Source organism: Balaenoptera ricei, chromosome 8 (genome assembly GCF_028023285.1).
Source record: "Balaenoptera ricei isolate mBalRic1 chromosome 8, mBalRic1.hap2, whole genome shotgun sequence".
NCBI classification, from domain to species: Eukaryota; Metazoa; Chordata; class Mammalia; order Artiodactyla; family Balaenopteridae; genus Balaenoptera; species Balaenoptera ricei.
Genome location: NC_082646.1, coordinates 62,793,378 through 62,814,096, shown reverse-complemented (window position 1 = coordinate 62,814,096; position 20,719 = coordinate 62,793,378). Strand labels below are relative to the sequence as shown.

Sequence of the window (20,719 nt, the reverse complement as noted above, 5' to 3'; positions counted from 1 at the left end):
CATTTTACAGAGCCGGAAGGCGAGGCTCTGAGAGGCGCCGTGACTTGCCCGAGGTCAATCAGCAGGTTAGCTGCTCCGGAATCAAGGCACTGGGCCGGGCGAGGCGGGGCGCGGGTTCTACCCCCGGCTCGGCGGAGAGCCGCGGGGGCGGGGCGGCGGGCGGGGCGGAAGGCGAGCGGGGGGGTGCAGCGGCAGAGGATGGCCATCTTAAGTGGCCGCTGAGAGTCCAGGGCTGCTTCCCCGGGGAAGGGGGCATCGGAGCAGCCCAGGAGGTGGGGGTCTGAGTACGGCGGCCGGGGCTCTGGGGAGAGGTCGGAAGCCCGGGGGTTTGAGGGAACTTTCTTCTAGATGGGCAAGGAAAGGCCTGACCTCGGACTGCTGAACCCCTCAAGGCCGGGGCCTGCGGGTATGGGGGATGGTGCCAGGGAACTTGGCCGAGAGGGGGGAAGGGCTCTGCCTGGGCTGAGAGGGGCTGCCAGGGACGGTGCATGGGGAGTCGAGGACACTGGACCTCCTCTGGGGGTTTGTGGGGGATCCCCCACGCGGGATTGGGACCCAGTGGAGTTTGGGGGTTCAGATCTAAGTGGGGGCTGGATTTCACGGGAGTTGGGGGTGATGGGGAGAGGGACGGCAGGAGGTTGGTTCATCATGGGATCCTTCGCGGATTTTGGTAACTGGATCCTACGAGTCTGTACGGGGGCCGAATGGAAAGGGTTGGGGGGTGGAATCAGACGTTTATGGGAGTTGGGGGTCATATAATTGTGAGTATTGAAAGGAGGGGGAGGGGGTCGGGAATCCCAAAGTGTCGGGGCGCAGGATGGGTTGACTTGAGCTTGGAGGCGGGCGTTAGGAGCTGGATCTCCTCCGGGTGGTGATGGCTGGGCAGGATCGTTGTGGGGTTTGGGAGGCCGGCTTCCCCTGGGGTTTGGGGGGGTCCCGGCTCCTTCGGGAATGCAGAGGGCAACTTCCCCGCGGGGAAGAGGGTGAGGGCAGGGGCGGGACGGGCCTTGGGCCGAGCGGTGGGGGTGGGGGCCGGCCGCCCGGCACTGCGCTCCGCTCCTGCCCCTCCCCCGCCGCCTCTGAACAAACTTTTCTTTCTCTTCAAGTTGAGGCCGGCGCTGCTGGCGGCGGCGGCTGCGCGGCAAACCGGGCGGCAAACGCGGCGGAGCACGGAGGCCCGATCCCCGGCTCGGTCCCGCCAGCGGATCATCAGGCCCGGTCCCCAGCCCCGGGACCTGGGCCCGGTCCCAGCCTCAGCGCCGAGCGTCCCGGGGCGGATGGCGCGGGGCGGTGGGCGCGGGCAGCGCTGAACCCTGCGCTGGCCATGGCCTCGGCGTGCGGGGCGCCGGGCCCAGGGGGCGCCGGGCCTGGGGCCGCTCTGGGCAGCCCGGCCCCCGCCTGGTACCACCGCGACCTGAGCCGCGCCGCCGCCGAGGAGCTGCTGGCCCGGGCAGGCCGCGATGGCAGCTTCCTGGTCCGAGACAGCGAGAGCGTGGCGGGAGCCTTCGCGCTCTGTGTCCTGTGAGTGGGGCCGAGGCTCCCGGCGGGCGGGGGCAGGGCCCGGGCTTCGTTGACTGCTGTGGGGAGGGCCCGGGACAGTGGGACGCCAGCGCCCGCCACGGTGGGGGCCTTGGCTTTCTGCTGGGCCTGAGGAAGGATGCTGGGAGCACTTCCTTCCTGCTGTGTGTCTGGGGGCACTTGCTGCGGCCCTGAGGGCAGAGTATGCGGGGTCTTGCGGCCCAGGGTCACCGTAATTGGGAAAAGTGTAGGGAGTCTCTGGCAGACCCCCTCAGGCATCTTCCAGGCAGGGGTGAGGATGTGCATCCCACGGTTGTGTGCACTTCTGTTTATGTAGGGATTGGGTGTCTTGAGTGGGAGTTGGGGCCAGAGGAACTAATGGGGTGTGTGGGGATGCCCAGCAGCTTCCTTAGGGGGCCTTTCTGTGCCCCGGGACTGAGGCTGGGGCCTGCCTGGATATGTATGACTGGGGCTGGGGACAGGGTGGTGTTGAGAAGAAGGGGAGTGAGGCTGTATCGCTCCATGTCATTATTTCATGAATCAGTGAGTGAGTGTGTGTGCTCTGGCTCTGGGATCCTGCTGCCCTAGCCCTGAGCCATGGGTGCTGAGCGTGGGGCTAGACTTGGCAGCTCTCTGAGTGGGCCTGGTTTTGTGCTTGTACCCATCAGCCGTGCATGGCATTGGTGTCGGGTGAGTTGGCACTTTCAGTTTTGGAGTCTTCTTGCTGAGCTGCCCCCCTGAGCCCCAGGATCTGACATTGGGTGGGCTCCTGTAGGCCTCTGGAGTGGAGGTGGTGAGTGGGAAGTGGTGGGGCTGCTTTGTTTAGACCTAGTTATGTTCCTCCTCAGGCCCGTGAGCCCTCCCAAGTCCCTATCTCTGTGTCTCTTTCTCCTCTGTTCTCCTCACATCTTTAGGGGTACACTGGCCTAGGCCAGTGGTTCTCAATTGGGGTTGATTTTACCCCTCAGGGGACATTTGGCAATGTCTGGAGACATTTTTGGTTGTCACAACTGGGATCGTACTACTGGCTCCTAGTGGGTAGGAGCCAGGGTTGCTGCTAAACATCCGACAATGCACAGTACTGTCCCTCACAACAAAGAATTATGTAGTCCAAAATGTCAGTGGTGCTGAGGGTTGAACAACCCTGGCCTAGGCAGTGGACCTGAAGAGGAAGGGGTCCCTTAAGTTTCAGCTTATGTCCCACATCTGAGGCCCAATAGGGAACTGAAGAGGGACAGCCTAGGCACATGAATAACCTAGAGTCCTGCATGCCAACCCTCTCTGAGGCGTACCCCCTAATTAGGGAGGGGAGGGAGGCAGGTGCTAGATCAGCTGTTGAGTGGGAGGGGGACAGCTGGGCCTGTGTCTGGATGGGAACATTATTGTCCCAGGAGGGAAAAGTCCTGGCTCCGTTGCCACGGGAGGGGATGGGTGGGGTGAGGGGCTGTCTGTGTGTGAGGGCTTCAGCTTTACCAGCTGACTCTGGTTACTCCCTGCATCTCATGAACCTGGGGGTGGCTGATGAGAAACATACTTGCTTACCTGTATATGCCACCCACGCATACAGGGGAAACATTCAGGACACAGCCCTGCCCCAGCAGGTGCAGTCAATCCAACCAGCAGGCCAGGATACAGGTCCTGGCCTCTGTCCTGACTTTAAATGCCAGCTCTGCCTTTTACTTACCTTTTACTTGCTCTGTGACCTTAGGCAAATCACTTTTCTTCTTTGCGCCTCAGTTTCCTCTTCTGGAGAGGAGGGATAATAATATCTGCCTTAAAATGTGAGGATTAAATGAGATCATGTCTGTAGGACGTTGAGTAAGTACCTGACTTGTCACAGAGACAGGACTCAGTTAATGGGATGCTATTACTTTTACAAACACAGACCCACAGTTCAAAAACCAACACACCCAGTCACACACAGATAGCCACACAGCTTGTGCCCAGTGGTCAGGAGAGCCCCTGAACGGGGCTCACCTGAGGGGAGAGGATGGCCCTGTGGCCAGGGTGTAGAGTCTCCTCAAATAGGCATTTGGTCCTCTCTAGTAATACCCACCTCCTGCCCAACACACACGGCCCAGGTGACCCCCTTTGCAAGCCTGCCCTGAGGTGCGGCTGCAGAGGGATCCTCCACCCCCACTGAGTGCAGCCTGTACCATCCAGGCCAGGCTCAGCTGTCACCTGCTCAGCTGTTGCTGCCATCTGTCAGCACCCCTCTTGCCCCTCCTTAGCTTGGGGCTCCTAGAGGCCCACCTCTCCCATAGAGGGCCCCCATGGGTCATCCCAATTTCCTGGTGTCTGGGGAAGCAGGGGAGAAAGCCCTAGAATGATATCCTCACACCCCCCCAGCAAAACTGCTCCAGACACACCTGACTCCAGCAGAGCCAGACACCAGTGTAAACACAGGCAGCAGGCACACGTGTGATAGCACGTCACCCATGCACACAGACGGGTTACCCAGGCCTCTGAGGACTCTTACTCTGGCGGGGGGCCCAGACTGGTACCATAGCCCAGAGGGTCTGTTTAGACAGCTGTGGAGGCCACAGAAGAGCTGCCTGGTGCTTCCGGGGCCCTGCAGTGGGTGTGGAGCGTATGTATGCCTGGGGTGGGGGTGGGGGGGTGGGTCTGGGCATTCCTGCTCTGCTTGGCACTAGCAGGATGGAGTGGACTGGCCCCATCATTAACCCTGTGCAGCCCGGGCAAACAGCTTTAAGGAAACCTAGACGAGGGGCCTGGGGGCTGAGCCTGTTGGTAGGAGGAAGGGGGGTCTTGGGACTTAGACCCCAGCCTGGGGGTGACAGATTCTGATCCCCTGCTTTGCTGTCAGGTATCAGAAGCATGTGCACACATATCGAATTCTCCCTGATGGAGAAGATTTCCTGGCCGTGCAGGTAGGAGCTTAGACCCTGACCCCTGACCTTGATTCCAGCCTAAGGTTTGGGACCAGCTGACTGATGCTTCTCCCACTCTTGCTGGCCTGCAGACCTCGCAGGGTGTGCCTGTGCGCCGCTTCCAGACCCTGGGGGAGCTCATTGGCCTGTACGCCCAGCCCAACCAGGGCCTGGTGTGTGCCCTGCTGCTGCCTGTGGAGCGGGAGCGAGAGCCAGATCTGCCGGATGACCGCGATGCCTCAGGTGCTGCCCGGGGTGCGGTGTACAAATGCCTTCCCTGCCCCCATCCCCGGCCGTTACCTGCGACTTCCCACCCCATCTTCTCAGCCTGACTCCCCTGAAGCCCCCTGCCACTCTCCACGGTGCCTGGGCCCTTTACCCCTTTCCACGCAAGTCTCTGACAGCCATCGTGTCCCCCGTACTTCACTGAGGGCAGGGGGCTCACACCGCTGCCCACTGGCCCCTGTCCACAGATGGGGAGGATGAGAAGCCCCCACTGCCCCCGCGCTCTGGCTCTACCAGCATTTCTGCCCCCCTCGGGCCCAGCAGCCCCCTGCCAGCCCCTGAGACCCCCACGACTCTGGCTGCTGAGAGGTGAGACCCCAACCCCCTCCTGAGCAGGAAGTCCCTTTCCTCTCTGAGAACTGTGTCCTCACCGAAGGTGGGAAGACCTTTAAGCCCCCAGCCCTCCCCAGGGACCCCCACCCCGTCTCAGCCCCAGAGGCGGACACCCTGGTCTGTCGTACTCTGCCACCTGTACCGTCTCCTCTAGGAATGGGGTGGGGGTGCTGGGACAGGGTCAGCGGGGCCTCCACTGACTTCTTAACCCCTCCTGAAGTGCTCCCAATGGGCTGAGCACTGTCTCGCACGAGTACCTGAAGGGTAGCTACGGGCTGGATCTGGAGGCTGTGCGGGGTGGAGCCAGCAACCTGCCGCACCTCACCCGCACCCTCGCCACCTCATGCCGGAGGCTGCACAGGTACCTGGGACATCAGCGCCACGCGCTGCACCCTTAACCTCTCACCTGTCCTCTCCCGCTGCCTTGCTACACAAATGCCCTGACCTTTGACCTCTGGCCCTGAACCAGGAACCAGCTATTGCCTCCTGACTTTTCCTCGCCTGAACCCTTGTATTCTCTCGGTGGCGGCTGAAGCTACACACTCAGCCCCTCTTCCCTGTACTTGGGTCGGGGTGGGGAGTTCTGACCTGATGTTTCCCATAGTGAGGTGGACAAGGTCCTGTCAGGCCTGGAGATCCTGTCCAAGGTGTTTGACCAGCAGAGCTCGCCCATGGTGACCCGCCTTTTGCAGCAGCAGGTGGGATTGTGGAGAGACCTCTGGGGAGTGGGTTCATGTTCTGGTGCTGGGTGGGGTGCCTCCTGCTGGGTGGCCTCACGGACGAGCCTCACTCCTTCTCCCCGCAGAACCCACCACAGACTGGGGAGCAGGAACTAGAGAGCCTGGTGCTAAAGCTGTCAGTGCTAAAGGACTTCCTGTCAGGCATCCAGAAGAAGGTGCCCTGACCCCTGACCTCTGATCCCTGACCCACTCACCAGTCCCTGGCCACTTGCATTGTTCTAACTGATCTGAACCCTGAATCTGTAGTTTAGCACTGAGCTCCACATCAGCCGTGTCCCTCCCCGCCCCAGCCCTCGGCAGGGCTCCTGACCTTGCCCTGCCCTTGCCCCCTCCAGGCCCTGAAGGCCCTACAGGACATGAGTTCCACAGCACCCCCGGCCCCGCTGCAGCCATCCACACGTAAGGCCAAGACCATCCCCGTGCAGGCCTTTGAGGTACATGGTGGGGGGTGGGGGGGAACCTCACAGGGCAAAGAGCGGGCGGAGGTGAAGGGGGTGCTGCCTGCCCCCAGGTCTTTTCAGCAGCCCCTCCACCTCCTGGCCTGTAGGTGAAGCTGGATGTGACCCTGGGTGACCTGACCAAGATTGGGAAGTCACAGAAGTTCACGCTGAGTGTGGACGTGGAGGGCGGGCGGCTGGTGCTGCTGCGGAGACAGCGGGACTCGCAGGAGGACTGGACGACCTTCACGCATGACCGCAGTGAGCCAGGGCCCAGCCTGGGATGGGGGGCGGGGTGGGCCCCTGGGCCTCAGGGCACAGGCTGGTGTGACCCATCCTCCATCCCCTAGTCCGCCAGCTCATTAAGTCCCAGCGGGTCCAGAACAAGTTGGGCGTCGTGTTTGAGAAAGAGAAGGACCGGACACAGCGCAAGGACTTCATCTTTGTCAGCGCCCGGGTGAGCAGTGGGTGGGCCAGGCCACTGGGGGCTGCAGGAGTCCCTGCTGGATGGGAAGAGAGGGAACACATGATGTAGGCACGCCATCCCTCGTGGTGGGGGCAGTTCTGACGGAGCAGAGAGTGTGTATACTGAGAGTGGGCGGCCTGAGGGTGGATTCAAATATTCAGTGAACATTTCCTGAGCACCTGTTGTATGCTTGAGGAGTGGGTGTATGGTGGTGAGCCAGAGAGGCATGTCCCTCTCCTCCTGGACCTGCCACCTAGCAGGGTGTCCCCATGGAAGGGGGTTTCCTGGCCACCCACCTGCCCCTGACTGGCTGCTGTCCCCCTAGAAGCGGGAGGCCTTCTGCCAGCTGCTGCAGCTCATGAAGAATAAGCACTCCAAGCAGGACGAGCCCGACATGATCTCCGTCTTCATAGGCACCTGGAACATGGGTCAGGCCCGTGCAGGGACTGGGGTGGGAGAGAGGAAGGGCCCCATGCAGGGGCCTGACCGCCCGCATCCCCTCCCCCTCCAGGAAGTGTGCCGCCTCCAAAAACTGTGACATCTTGGTTCACATCGAAGGGTCTGGGGAAGACCCTGGATGAGGTCACAGTGACCATACCCCATGACATCTATGTTTTTGGGACCCAGGAGAACTCGGTGGGCGACCGCGAGTGGCTGGACCTGCTCCGCGGGAGCCTCAAGGAGCTCACAGATCTGGATTACCGCCCGGTGAGGGTCATCCTCTTGTCCAGCCCGCCTCCTCACACACTGCCCCCAACTATCCTGCTTGACCTCACGCACGACCCTGGAGAGCTCTCCCTCTGGTCCCTGGGCATATCCTTTAGGAAGTCTAACTGGAGTCCTTTATGCTATGGGAAGGGTTCTTTCTCTCTGGTCCCTCAGGAAAAAGGAGTGGCAGCCCTTCCTATTTTGTGACTTCCAGAACAGTCTGTAGTATAGGCTGGGCGGGGTGGGGGAGATGTGGACAGTGGCCCAGCTCGGGGCAGGGGTGACCCCGCACCCCCTCCCCAGATTGCCATGCAGTCACTGTGGAACATCAAGGTGGCTGTGCTGGTCAAGCCAGAGCATGAGAACCGCATCAGCCATGTCAGTACATCCAGTGTGAAGACTGGCATCGCCAATACCCTGGGTGAGTAGGGAGGGTGGGGTCCCTCTGTCCACACTTTTTTTTTTTTTTTTGTCCATGCTTCTTGCTTCATCTCCAGCCCAGGGTCCAGGGTCTCCCCCTTTTGGGTAGTCTCAGCTTTCCCATCTATAGAACTGTTTGAACTTTGCAAAGCATGTTCGTATTCTAAATCTCTTCCAGCCCCACCAGGAAGGCAGGGCCAGGATAATTACCTCCATTTCTTAGATGATAAAACTCAGGCCCAGAGTGGTCAAGTGAGCTGTCCAAGGTCACACAGCTAGTACGTGGTAGAGCCCGGCACCTGGCATAGTGCCCAGGTCTCCCTGTTTGCAGTCCAGTGGTCCCTCAGGATAGATTCTGCTCAGAATCTGCAGGTTCTTGCAGCTTCACCATTGGGGTCCCCTGTGATCTCCAGGGGTTCTCTGTTCACACATGCCGACAGACCCAGGCCATCCAGATGGGGCTGCATGTGCCCCGTGTGGACCCCCGGGAAGGCGTGGGTGTGTGTGCAGGGGCCTGCCTGCCTCATGGTATGTGGGGAAATTGGGAGGATCTTCCCACTGCTGCTTAGATAGGCAGAGGGGAGAGTCGGGAGCCCACCGGGGGTGACTCAGGCCTTCTTCTGTTGCCCTGACAGGAAACAAGGGGGCCGTGGGTGTCTCCTTCATGTTCAATGGCACCTCGTTTGGCTTTGTGAATTGCCACCTCACCTCGGGAAATGAGAAGACTGCCCGGTGAGGGGGCACCTTCCCAGCTGTCTCTTTAGTCTCATCCTCTATTCACCAAACACCTATTCCCTCTCCCATATCCTAGTCTATAGTACATCCTACATCCCTGTCCCCCAAGGCCCCCTTCTTCCTTACCTCAACTCAGGACCCCTCTGTCTCTCCCTGACTTTGACCTTGTCCCCAGTTCCTTCCTCTGTCCCCAGGGACCCTGATCCCTGGCCCATCCCTGACCCCAGCCAGAGATGTCTTACCTTCACGCCTGTCCCTGACACCTGACCCTGGAGGCCTCCCCCCACCCCCACTGTAGACGGAACCAGAACTACCTGGACATCCTGCGGCTGCTCTCGCTGGGTGACCGGCAGCTCAGTGCCTTTGACATCTCTCTGCGTTTCACTCACCTCTTCTGGTTTGGGGACCTCAACTACCGCCTTGACATGGATATACAGGTGTGAGCAGGGCCCGGCAGGTGGCTGGTAGGGAGGCTGGGCTGGGGGCCAGGTGGGCTCTCACCTCTGGCTTTGGCTCGAGGGGGAAAGTCTCCAGCCTTTGTGTCCCCACCCCAGGAGATCCTGAACTACATCAGCAGGAAGGAGTTTGAGCCCCTGCTCAGGGTGGACCAGCTCAACCTGGAGCGGGAAAAGCACAAAGTTTTCCTTCGATTCAGTGAGTATGGGCCTGGCGGGGGTCCCTGAGGGCCAGGATCCTTGTGGTATCCCTGGGTCTTCCGGGCCCTGACTCCTCCATCCCCCGCCTTCCCTAGGTGAGGAGGAGATCTCCTTCCCACCCACCTACCGCTATGAGCGGGGTTCCCGGGACACATACGCCTGGCACAAGCAGAAGCCAACTGGGGTGAGTGAAGAGAAGGAGCTGGGCCTGGGGAGACCCCCCAGGGCTGCAGTGAATCAAGAGTGTGTGTGGGGTCAAGGGTCCAGGCCTCTGCACTTACCGCTCCAGCTTCTATGGCCCCTTGGGGCCTCAGGGGTGACCCTGCATGTTGTGAGGCTCCAAGGAAGGAGGTGGGCGCTAGGGCCGCTGTGGTGGGGCCCCAGCTGACCTCTGACCATGCTGCTATCCCCTGCCCCAGGTCCGGACCAACGTGCCTTCATGGTGTGACCGGATTCTCTGGAAGTCCTATCCCGAGACTCACATCATCTGCAATTCCTATGGTCAGAGCCTCCCGGACAGGGTGATGGGTGATCCTGGGTGGTCACTGACCCGACTCTGCCTCAGCTTTGGGAAGTGCAAGCAGAGAATAAGGAGCTTTCCCCTGAGCCCTCATTCCTGCTCCCCTCCCCAGGTTGCACAGATGACATCGTCACCAGCGACCACTCCCCCGTGTTTGGGACATTTGAGGTTGGGGTTACCTCTCAGTTCATCTCCAAGAAAGGTGGCTATTCTGGATGTGCTTGTGGGTGTGGCATCCATCTGGGTGGCTGCAGGTGCTGGCCTGGGGATGTGCATAGGTTTGAATACATCTAAATGTGTGTGTGTGTGTGTGTGTGTGTGTTTGGGTGTTTACATGTACGTGTAGGAATGTTTCTGAATATGTGATGTGTGAGGGTGTCTGGGTTGCCTGGGTCATCACAGGAGGTACATGCCCAAGAGCGTGTGAACGTAAACATGTACGTGTGTCTATCTGCCTGGGGCCACTTGAGTACCCGAGTGTGCCTGGTGGTGTGGTGGGTTGTTGGCGAGCATATCCTGCAGGCATTCTGGTCCCTGGCCCCCTCTCAGATGGTCTCTCATCTTGGATTATCTGTTTGTCCCAGTGCCAGGTCTGGACTTTGGGGTCTCGCTACTGGTTGCTTGGGATGGAGGAGGCCCCTCCTGGCCTTCCCTCCTGCTCTGCCAGGGCTGCTGATTCCCTGTCCCAGCACTCAGTCTCTCTGTCCCGTTCCTTCTGCCACCCTCTCAGCCCTCCTGTCTATATTCCTCCCTTTGCCCCTCAGGGCTCTCGAAGACCTCAGACCAGGCCTACATCGAGTTTGAGAGCATCGAGGCCATTGTGAAGACGGCCAGCCGCACCAAGTTCTTCATTGAGTTCTACTCCACCTGCCTGGAGGGTCAGAGGCGGGGCCCAGGGCTGGGTGTGGGCCACAGGGGATGGGAGGCCTGAGGTGCCCAGAGTGGTCAGCCCCCTAGTTAGAGAGAAGGGAAGCTGAGAGGTGGCGCTCAGTTGGGTGTCCCCCACCCCCACCCAGAGTACAAGAAGAGCTTCGAAAATGATGCCCAGAGCAGTGACAACATCAACTTCCTCAAGGTGCAGTGGTCCTCACGCCAGCTGCCCACGGTGAGGCTTGTGGGTGAGGACACAGAGAGGGAGGTGCAGCAGAGCGCCACCTGGAGCCTGCCTGGGAGGGCGGGCAGAGCCGGCAGCATGGGCTTGTGTGTGGGGTGGGCGTGAGTGAGGATGAGGGCACGTGCTTTGTTTGGGGGAGTGGGGGGAGCCAAGTTGCAGCTGGTTCATTCATTCGTTCAATGAATAGTTCTTGAGCCTTTGCTAAACATCAGGTCCCGTGTTGGCCATTGCTGATGCAGAAAATTAATTAATTACAGGGCTGTTAAGTGCTCTGAGAGGCCCATGCAGGACTGTGTCTTCTACCTTATGGATTAGCATCTTTCCTAAGAGTGGACGGGAGTGAGCACGGACGAGCTTGAGGGTGGGGTGAGTGGTGGTGTGGCAGGAGGGGGTGGGTGGGCCTTTGTTCCTCACTGGGCCTCTCTGCTCCCCAGCTCAAGCCCATTCTGGCTGACATCGAGTACCTGCAGGACCAGCACCTCCTGCTCACAGTCAAGTCCATGGACGGCTACGAATCCTATGGTGAGGGTTGAGGGGGGCCAAGGGGCACAGAAAGCCGGGCAGGGCCCTAGAAAGGCTTGGCAGTCTGCTGGTCTGCTCCATCTGCCCTTCAGGGGAGTGCGTGGTGGCGCTCAAGTCCATGATTGGCAGCACGGCCCAGCAGTTCCTGACCTTCCTGTCCCACCGCGGCGAGGAGACAGGCAACATCCGTGGCTCCATGAAGGTGCGGGTGCCCACAGAGCGCCTGGGCACCCGTGAGCGACTCTATGGTGGGGGCCCCATTGGGAGGGGTGTGGGGCATAAGACGGGGTGGTGTGGGCGGGCCTAGGAGGGGAAGACCAGGGCTGCAGGGAGGGCATGTTGGGATCCCTGGAACATGTGGCAGTTCTGCAGCCAGGTCTGGGGGTGGGCCTGCCCTAAGGAGTAGCTGGGAAGGGGCTAGCAGCCCACTGGGGTGTCTGTGGGATGCAGGACCCCAAGTCTCCTCTGAGTCTCCTTTCCCTTCCTCCCCCAGAGTGGATCAGCATTGATAAGGATGAGGCAGGAGCAAAGAGCAAAGCCCCCTCTGTGTCCCGAGGCAGCCAGGAGCCCAGGTGAGCTGGGGCTGTGTGGTGTGCTACGTGAGGGGTGCCCGGGGGCTCTTGGTCAGCCCCTACTTCACCTCTCCTCCCCTGTGCACCCCTGGCAGGTCAGGGAGCCGCAAGCCAGCCTCTGCAGAGGCCTCCTGTCCGCTCTCCAAGTTATTTGAAGAACCAGAGAAACCACCACCAACTGGGAGGCCCCCAGCCCCACCTCGAGCTGCTCCCCGGGAGGAGCCCTTGACCCCCAGGTGAGAGAAGGAAACTGTCACCCCCTGACTTTATCCATCGCTGTGCGTGGCTCTCAGGGCCAGCTTGGGGATCATCTGCTGCTTGGCTGCTCTGCTGCCGCATGACCGGAGGTGCCAGGGCCCTACGCTTGTGGCCACTGGCCAGCCAGGCCTCCTGAAGGTGTGGCTCTCTGGTCAAAGGGAGCACAGTCAGTCCTTTCCTCTCAATTCTGCCTTAAAAAATAGAATTAGAAATTGTTTCTGCAACAGCTCCCTCTGTGTAAACACTTAACTTGAGCCTTCGTCTCAGCACGGATTTCCCTAGGGGCGTTCTATGGACCACTGTCCTACAAGATGCCCTGCTGGTAACTGGTCTATTGTCAAATGGGTTTGGGAAATGGTTGTTGCTAGATTCTTTTCTTAGGTATTCCCAGTGCACAATACTATCAGCAAAAGCTCTGAGCATGTGGACAGGAAGGAAATCCTTTTTCAACTCTGTTGAATATAGTTTCCCAAACTTAATGGGCCAGGAAACTTTTCCATGCAATAACTATTAATATCCTGGGGAACTACAGTTGACCCTTGAACATGGCAGGGGTTAGGGGTGTATAACTTATAGTCATCCCTCTGTATCCCCAGTTCTTCCATATCTGCAGTTCCACATCCATGGGTTCAACCATTGTGGATTGTAGATCATGTAGTGCTGCAGTACTGAAAAAAATCCGCATATGAGTGGATTCAAGCCCGTGCAGTTCAAGCCCGTGTTGTTCAGTGGTCAACTGTAGTATTCTGTGGATCATACTTTGGGAAAGTGAGGCTTGCTTTTTAATTATATCTAATTGTTACTTGAACGTAAATAAAAACTGCTGGTGTGTTTTCAGTCATCTTCAGCTGTTATCAGTCACCTTGGTTTTATCTCCAGGCTTGAGTAAAACTAACCTGAATCCCTGAGTAAGATTCCCCAGTAGATCGGCCTCAGGTGCCTCCAGAGGCTTTCCGAATCTGGCTGGTCATTCTCATTGAAGGCTTTTATTGTCCTGCTTTCTGGCCTCTGTTTTCACCCATTTACGCTCAGCTTTCACCGTTAAAAAATCAAAAAAGATTGCAGAATCTTAGCGAGTAAGGCAAGGAAGTTTAGGGGTTATCCATTCAACTCCCCTGTTTCCCCAGTTTTAGAGATGAGGACCTCAAGGGACAGAGAGGGAAAGTGATGTGCTCAAGGCCACATGCAAGTCTAGGACCACGGGCTTACGTCTCCTGACTCGCAGTCCGGTTCTCCTTCCACTGCACCCACCGCCTTCCCTTTGGGTTGCTGGGTCCTGATTTAGTTATTCTGCTCCCAAACCCAGGTTGAAGCCAGAGGGCGCTCCAGAGCTGGAAGGGGTGGTAGCGCCCTCACCCAAGAACAGCTTCAATAACCCTGCCTACTACGTCCTTGAAGGGGTCCCACACCAGCTGCTGCCCCCGGAGCCACCCTCGCCTGCCAGGGCCCCTGTCCCACCTGCCACCAAGAACAAAGTGGCCATCACAGTGCCTGCTCCGCAGCTTGGGCGCCACCGGCCTCCCCGTGTGGGAGAGGGAAGCTCATCAGATGAAGAGTCTGGGGGCACGCTGCCCCCTCCAGACTTTCCACCCCCACCTCTGCCAGATTCGGCCATCTTCCTGCCCCCCAGCCTGGATCCTTTGCCAGGGCCAGTGATCCGGGGCCGCAGTGCGGGTGAGGCCCGTGGCCCACCACCTCCCAAGGCCCATCCAAGACCCCCACTGCCCCCAGGCCCCTCACCCACCAGCACTTTCCTGGGGGAGGTAGCCAGTGGGGATGATCGCTCCTGCTCAGTGCTGCAGATGGCCAAGACACTGAGTGAGGTGGACTACGCTCCTGCCGCACCTGGCCGCTCCGTGCTCCTGCCAGGCCCCCTGGAGCTGCAGCCGCCCCGGGGACTGCCCTCGGACTACGGCCGGCCTCTCAGCTTCCCTCCACCTCGCATCCGAGAGAGCATCCAGGAGGACCTGGCGGAAGAGGTATGTGGACCAGGGGTGGCTGTCGGTGTGTGCTTGCCCATGGGTCGTGGTATCCTTTTACTTCATTCAGCACTCAGTGGTGTTGCCTCTGCCCTGAGCTGGGCACTGGGGAGGAGTTGGAGGTCACATGAATCAGCCCTGCTCCTGGCCTCTCTCCCCAACCCAGAGCACGCGGTAGAATGTGGCTGTGTGCAGGTCCTTCAGTGTGTGAGGCACCCTCCGTGCTCTCTCTGACGTGCTCTATTCCCTCAGGCTCCGTGCCCGCAGGTCGGGCGGTCTGGTGGGCTGGGCGAGGCAGGCATGGGAGCCTGGCTGCGGGCCATCGGCTTGGAGCGCTATGAGGAGGGCCTGGTGCACAATGGCTGGGACGACCTGGAGTTTCTCAGGTGGGGGCGGGGCTGGAGGTGGATCGGGTGGGGGTGGGGCTGGCCTGGGGGGTTAGAGCTACGGGCTCTCTGGACCACCTTGCCCTTCTCCCAGCGTTTTTTACCCCTACAGCGACATCACCGAAGAAGATCTGGAGGAAGCTGGGGTGCAGGACCCGGCTCACAAGCGCCTCCTTCTGGACACCCTGCAGCTCAGCAAGTGATCGCAGTGACACTGCGAAGCTAAGAACTGAGCGCCTCAACCGGCCCTTGAAGGCCCAGCCAGAGCTCCGGAGTTGAAAAGTTACGAGCGGGCGGGGCAGTACTTCTCTGCCTATTTATTGGGGATCTGCGTTCCCTACTGCCCAATCATTTGGAATGCCCTAGTTAGGACATCCTGCCCCTCACCTTTTAGAGTCAGGGCTCGGGAGGTCAGTTGCCGTGGTTACCAAGGATCTTGGTTTTTCTGGTGCAGTCCTCCCTTTCTGGACCCCTCCTCCAGCCCCAGGGAGGCCATGGGGTCCATATGGGTACGTCATGGGCCCCCACTTTCACCGTTGTTCCTGCTGCCCTCCACCTGGCCTGAACCACAGGTGGAGGGGCTCGGCTAGGACCTCTCCCAACCCCCATTCTGGGGGGTGTCCGTCCGGAAATGAAGGAATAGCCCGAGAACTGGGCTGGGGTTTATTTAAGCTTTTCTGTATGGGCTTAGGGAGGGCGGGCACTTTAATGTTATGGGGGCCGGTTTAGGTGGGGGGGGGGAATAATTTTGGCCATAAAGCGCCAGTTTGCTTAGTTTTGTCTCCTGGTCTGTACCGCCCTGCCCTGGGGCTGTGTGGCAGCTCGGGGTTCCTCGCTGGTCACAAGGGGAACCGGTCTCTCTCTTGCAGGTAGCCTGTCCCCATCTTGGGTACTCAGAAGGGTTGCCGGTGTGCTGTCTTCAATAAATTAAGTTTTATTTGGGTTGAGCAAAACTCACCTCAATAAATTACAAGTTTTTCAAAGGAAAAGAGCAACAACAGCAACAACGACAAAAAAACAGGAAGGAGGAAGCCCCTCTGTCCCGCTGCCCTGGCAGCTCCTCCACTCATCTAACGGGCCTGCCCTCTGTGCCAGACCGCCTGGGGATGGGAGGGGACGCATGAGGGAGAAATTGGTGGTGGGACCCTTCAGGCCACTCGTTATCACAATGACGAGCAGCCTTTGCACGGGTGGGGTCAGTGTGGGTGGGCCCAAGGGCTGGAGCAGCAGACTGCTCTCCAAGTTGAGTGACCCAGCCAGCTGCAGGGGCAGGGGAGGAAGCCGGGCTGTCCCCGTTTGAGGAGTCACCTTTGAGCACTGTGTTAGGGGCAGGCGTTGTTTGATTCCGGTTCTGAAGAAAACCAGGCTAGAAGGGGTCCTGGGCTCTCCCCGAGGGCATCCCAGTGAAAAGTACCCCCCTCCACTGGGTAGGGGTGGGTGAGGACGAGAGTGGCCCTGACTTGGTCTCCAAAGCTGGGGAGGGCACACATAGGGGTCAGACACGGTGAGGGGATGGGACAGATGGGGACATCAGGCAGGCGGCCAGGATGAGGAGGGACTCTGTCAGGTCCTGGAGGGGCAGGGGCGTCTCAGGCGGCAGGCCCGGAGCCTCTAGAGGCCGGCAGCTAGAAGAGATTGGTCTTCAGGGAGGGGCCGGGCTTCCGGTGGAAGGAAGACAGAACCCCAGAGAAGGGCCCGGGCCCGGGTTCCGCCGGCTGCCAAGCCTTAAGCAGCTCCGCCGCGCCCGCGCCCGGTCCGCCGCCCCCACCGCCCGCCACGCCGGCCCACAACGGGCCCTTGAGCGGCTGTGGCCCCGGCCCGGCTCCAGGCCCGGAGCCCAGGGCGGCGGGCAGCGGGCTGGGGCTCAGGCGCGGGCTGGCCAGGCCGGGCGCAGGCGGCGGCGGCGGCAGCGACGCGGTGCTGTCGGGCGTGGGGCTGCACGTGGACTCCTTGGAGTCGTCGTCCTCGGACGAGCAGCGCGCCTCACCCTTTTTGGCGCCCGCCGCGCCCGCCGCACCCTTGGCGCTAGCCGCACGCTCCTGTTTGCGGAACTTGGCCCGGCGGTTCTGGAACCAGACCTGCGAGCACAGGGGCCGGTCAGCCCGGGGCCGGCAGGCGCGGGTGAGACCTCCTTCCGGAGGGGGCCGGTCAGGATTATAACCAGCCATCGGAGTCTTGACCCCCTCCACCACTCTGCTCGTTGCCCTCCTCGTCTCTCGCCTCCCTCCCCTCCTCATCTCTCGCCTCCCTCCCCTCTTCCACTAGCCCCTTCCTCCAGGTCCTTAGGGTCTTCCCCTTGGGATCTGCTCACCCGCGGATCCCGCCGCCTCCCAGTGTTCTCTGTCTCCTGGAGGGAACTCCGCCTTCGCTCTCCTCATCACCCAAAGCCCTCGCCCCAGTTCCTTCCTACAAGAAGCTCCGGGAGTCCCCCCGGAGCGTCCCACGGCAGTGGAGAGAGGGTTAGGGCACTCGGGAAGCCTTTTGTGCAGGGTCTCCAGTAAAGGCGTGCCAGCTGAACATCTGTACTCAGATTTGTAAGATCGACGAAAGTCCGTCCCGACCCAGCTCCTGCGCCTACCCTGAACCCGGGCTTTCCAGGCTCAGAGGTTTCACAGTTGCAGAGCCGAAGAGGGGACCTGGAGTTGCTGACTGGCTTTCCCCCACTGCTCGGCCTCGTTTGGCCCCGAGGCCACCTGGAGCTGACCCTCTGTCCACTCGGCCTCCGTCCTGGCTTCCCAAGCATCACTCTGCGTGCCAAGCCCTACCCGGGAGACTGAGGAGAAATCGTGGGGCTGAACAGCTCAGTTCTTCCGAAGGCCTCAGGCCCCGCCTGGCCCCGCCGCCTCCCGGGGCTGCCGGTCCTCTCCTGCCCAATCACCTCCAGACTGCACCCTGGGCCCTGGTCCTAGTTCACCGCCCCCGGGCTGTACCCGCCCGCTGCCCGAGTGAGGCCCCTCTGTCCCTCGGACCCCCAGGTGTCAGGCACTAAACTCCCGGCCCCGCTCCGCGCGCACACACTTCCGCGCAAACACGCACCTGCACGCGAGCCTCGGTAAGGTCGATCTTGAGCGCCAGCTCCTCGCGCGTGTAAATGTCGGGGTAGTGAGTCTCGGCGAAGACGCGTTCCAGCTCCTTCAGCTGCGCGCTGGTAAACGTGGTGCGGATGCGCCGCTGCTTGCGCTTCTCGTGCAGGCCCGACGGCTCCGGGAAGAATTTGTAGGGCACTACGGGTGTGTGCAGGAGGGGGGAAATCAACGAGGGTGGGGATGTGAGGGGCCGAGCCCGGCCCGCTGTGTTCTTCCCCTGAGGGATCGCTCACCATCCCCCGCCCCTGACCTGGCCCCTCGGCTTGGTCCTCTCAGTACGGATCGGCTTCCCTATCACTGGATGGAGCCGGCAGGGGTGAAAGCGGACGGGGCACGGGGAGGCCTGGGGCCCAAGAGCCGCAGAGAGGGAACCAAAATCTGATCCTCGGATCCAGACTGCTAACCTGTCGTTGGCCCTCCGCAGTGTTCCCTCTATCTCCCGCCAGTCTACCGGACCCGACCCTCAGTGTGTTTCTCCTTCAGTCGGCCTGACTTCAGGTCCTGCTCTATCCACCCTAGCCTTAGCTGTCTGTCAGGTCTCATCAACATCCTGTGTCTCCCCAGTAACCAGTCGTGGACCGCGGGTCTACTTTCAGCCCTGCCACGGACTCTCTGACATGTAAAAATGTGGCCGCCTCTACCCTGCATCCCTCTCCTTCCTAGGCCTCATTTCCTCAGCCCGATCTCACATCGCATTCTCTTCCAGGTGTCCCCCTCTCTTTTTCATCTCTCTCCAACCACATCTATCTGCAACTTTCCCCTCCTGGACCATTCTTCTCTTTGTGCCCATTGAGAAGGGTTCTTATTTCTCCTCTCCCAGGTTCCTCCATCTTCTCTTTGCCCTTCTTCTTCCTCCCAGACACCTCTGTCTCCCAACTCCTCCAAAAACCAGCCCCAACCCTTCCCCTCACTCTTCCCATCCCTGTCTCCCATCTACCCCTTCCCAGTACCCATTGTCCCACAGACAGTGTTTCTGACACTATCTCCCCATCCTTGTCTCCAGCCCCCGTTTAGTTCTCCCTGTTCTCCAGGGATCCCCAATATCCTTATCTTTGTCATATCTCCCTAGTTCTCTATCTCCCCTAATCCTTGTGTCCAACACCCCATTCCTATCCCCATCTTTCTCATCTCTGTTTTCAATTTTCCTTGGTCCCCATCTCCCATAATTCCTGTCCCCATCACCTGGTTTTTATCTCCATCTCCCCAACCCTGGTTCCCCATTTCTCCCAAGTACCCCAATCTTCCCATCTCTGCTCACATCTCTCTGTATCTGTCCCCATCTTCTCCATCTCAGACCTCCAACTTTCTAGGGCCCATCTCCCCATTTCCTGTTTCCAGCTCCCCAGTCCCCATCTGCATATGACCCAGAATACCCAATCTCCCCATCCCCGTTCCAGTTTCTGACTCCATCTCCCTGGTTCTCACTTCTCCAAATCCAGGTCTCTCTCACCATCCCTCCCTACCACACAGGTCCCAATCTTCTACTGGGTCCCGGTGGTCTTCCCAGGAAGGAAGAAGATAAGGAGAATGGGTGGGGCAGCTTGAACTCTAACTGGAGCAATGGGGGTGGCTAAGAGGCTCCACGAGGCTGAAGGTTCAGATGGGGTCTTGGATCAAGGGGCTTGGGTATTGCATGGGGCTGCTTCTGGGTTCTGCAGTACTCTAGCTGGGAGAATCTCCAGGAGGCATGGGGAAATGAAAGTTGCTTAATGACCTGAGCATCCTTTTCTTCTGGCCACAGAATGGGTTTCAGTAGTGCAAGAGGGTTTGGGCACAGGTAGGATGGGTTCAAAACCAGGCAGTAGGGGCTTGATGGTGCTGGGGCTCTGGGAAGGCTCCCAGCTGGGCAGCTCATCTGCCGCAGGGGTCCATGTTGGGGGTCGGGCATGAAGCGGGGTGGGAATGATAAGGATGGGAGGTCTTATTGGCCTGAGCCGAGAGCATTTTCCAAGGATACAGGGCATGGAGAGGTTTAGTGGTCAGTCTTTGCAGATGGGCAGGGGAGGGCCTGGTGAGGAGCCTGGGGCTACACTGGGGATCTATTTCCTTGACCTGAAGAGCACGGGATAGGGATACGGCAGCGAGAAGAGGAACGGGAAGGAGGAGAGGGTGGGGCTCAACTCTGCCTAGGGAACCCCGTCTTACACGAGGGACTGTGGGTCCCGCGGGGAGTTGGAGGGTCTGGCTAGGGCAGAGATTGTGGCGGCTGTGGGGGACAGTCGCAACCACTAGCCGAGTAGGGCAGGGGCTAGGGGTGCCGTAGGATTTGGAAGGAGGGTTGTACCGGGGCTGGGCTCACCTGCCGAGTAGGGCGCAGGCTGATGGTCGCGTAGAGCGCCAAGCGCGCAGTTGGAGGAGCCGAGCGCGGGGCAGGGAGGCCCGGCCGCGGGGAAGGCGGGCCGCAGGGGACTGTACTGGAAGCCGCCGGGCTGACTGCAGGCGCCGAAGTCGCCGTAGGCGGACGCCTCCATGGCCGCCACGCACGAGTCGTACGAATTGAGGTAGGAGTAGTCCATCGGCCCGGGGGGCGGGGGCGGGGGCCGGGCCGGGCCGGGTCGGAGTTGGTGTCCCGGGCCGGGTGGGGGTCAAGATGGGGGTTGGAGCGCCAGGGGCCGAGGACCCGAGGCCGGCTCTGAGCGCTCGTGAGTCCGCCCGCCCCGTCGCGGCCGCGCTCCGCCCTGGTGCAACGCAAGTGCAGCCCAACCCGGCCTGCGCGCCTTTTAACGCGTAGGACCCCGCGGAGGGGGCGGGGCGGGGCGAGCTCGTCGGGGCGGGGCCTGGACGGCCAAGGCCCCGCCCCCAGCCGCCCCCGACCCCCACCCCAAAGGGTCGCCGCCGCCCTCTTAGAGCTCGGGATGTGCAGGGCAGGCTGCGCGGGGCCCCATCCCTAGAGTCCCCCATCCCGCCCCAATCCGGACCAGACCTTCAGTCTATGCATCGTGCCCAGCCGTAGGGTCCCGACCCCTCTCCCTGGCCTCCCCACCTGCGGCCCCGCAGAAGGGAGGGGAAACAGGCCCGGCGGCGCTCGTGTGAAGAAGTTAATTCAATTCGTCCTGATAACCGAGTTATTCCGATCCAGTCCCTCGGCCCCGC

At 60.4% G+C, this 20,719-nt stretch overlaps 2 protein-coding genes across 3 annotated transcripts; one reads left to right on the top strand and one right to left on the bottom strand.

The window, feature by feature from the left end:
- Nucleotides 1-384: 384 nt before the first annotated feature.
- On the top strand, nt 385-15,493 carry INPPL1 (inositol polyphosphate phosphatase like 1). 2 transcript variants are annotated; one of them, XM_059930877.1, is made up of 29 exons: nt 386-406; nt 1,107-1,521; nt 4,346-4,409; nt 4,502-4,652; nt 4,883-5,003; nt 5,248-5,388; nt 5,632-5,725; nt 5,833-5,922; nt 6,103-6,201; nt 6,315-6,465; nt 6,555-6,661; nt 6,996-7,098; nt 7,182-7,378; nt 7,682-7,799; nt 8,434-8,530; nt 8,832-8,970; nt 9,088-9,187; nt 9,285-9,373; nt 9,609-9,690; nt 9,822-9,911; nt 10,474-10,587; nt 10,726-10,814; nt 11,258-11,345; nt 11,438-11,593; nt 11,839-11,917; nt 12,013-12,153; nt 13,482-14,154; nt 14,407-14,540; nt 14,653-15,493. In XM_059930877.1, exons 2-29 carry the CDS (start codon nt 1,325-1,327, stop codon nt 14,741-14,743), a joined length of 3,795 nt encoding a protein of 1,264 aa, XP_059786860.1. In that variant the 5' UTR covers nt 386-406; nt 1,107-1,324; the 3' UTR covers nt 14,744-15,493. The 2 variants fall into 2 exon arrangements, with proteins under 2 accessions (XP_059786861.1, XP_059786860.1); XM_059930878.1 differs by lacking the exons at nt 14,407-14,540; nt 14,653-15,493 and having other exon boundaries at nt 385-406; nt 11,438-11,547; nt 13,482-13,569.
- A 672-nt stretch (nt 15,494-16,165) lies between these two features.
- On the bottom strand, nt 16,166-20,142 carry PHOX2A (paired like homeobox 2A). The gene is made up of 3 exons (XM_059929482.1): nt 19,926-20,142; nt 17,577-17,764; nt 16,166-16,618 (listed from the first exon to the last, which is right to left on the bottom strand). The coding sequence occupies exons 1-3, from the start codon at nt 20,140-20,142 to the stop codon at nt 16,166-16,168; spliced, it is 858 nt and encodes a 285-aa protein (XP_059785465.1).
- Nucleotides 20,143-20,719: the final 577 nt, after the last annotated feature.

What these genes read in the sequence shown, in the direction of transcription:
- INPPL1 (XM_059930877.1), top strand. Translation starts at nt 1,325, where the DNA reads ATGGCCTCGGCGTGCGGGGCGCCGGGCCCAGGGGGCGCCGGGCCTGGG. An exon ending in GCCTTCGCGCTCTGTGTCCT is followed by an intron (nt 1,522 to 4,345) that starts GTGAGTGGGGCC and finishes CTTTGCTGTCAG; the next exon opens with GTATCAGAAGCATGTGCACA. An exon ending in TCCCCGTGCAGGCCTTTGAG is followed by an intron (nt 6,202 to 6,314) that starts GTACATGGTGGG and finishes CCTGGCCTGTAG; the next exon opens with GTGAAGCTGGATGTGACCCT.
- PHOX2A (XM_059929482.1), bottom strand. Translation starts at nt 20,142, where the DNA reads ATGGACTACTCCTACCTCAATTCGTACGACTCGTGCGTGGCGGCCATG. An exon ending in GCCTGCGCCCTACTCGGCAG is followed by an intron (nt 17,765 to 19,925) that starts GTGAGCCCAGCC and finishes ACACACCCGTAG; the next exon opens with TGCCCTACAAATTCTTCCCG. An exon ending in TTACCGAGGCTCGCGTGCAG is followed by an intron (nt 16,619 to 17,576) that starts GTGCGTGTTTGC and finishes CTGTGCTCGCAG; the next exon opens with GTCTGGTTCCAGAACCGCCG.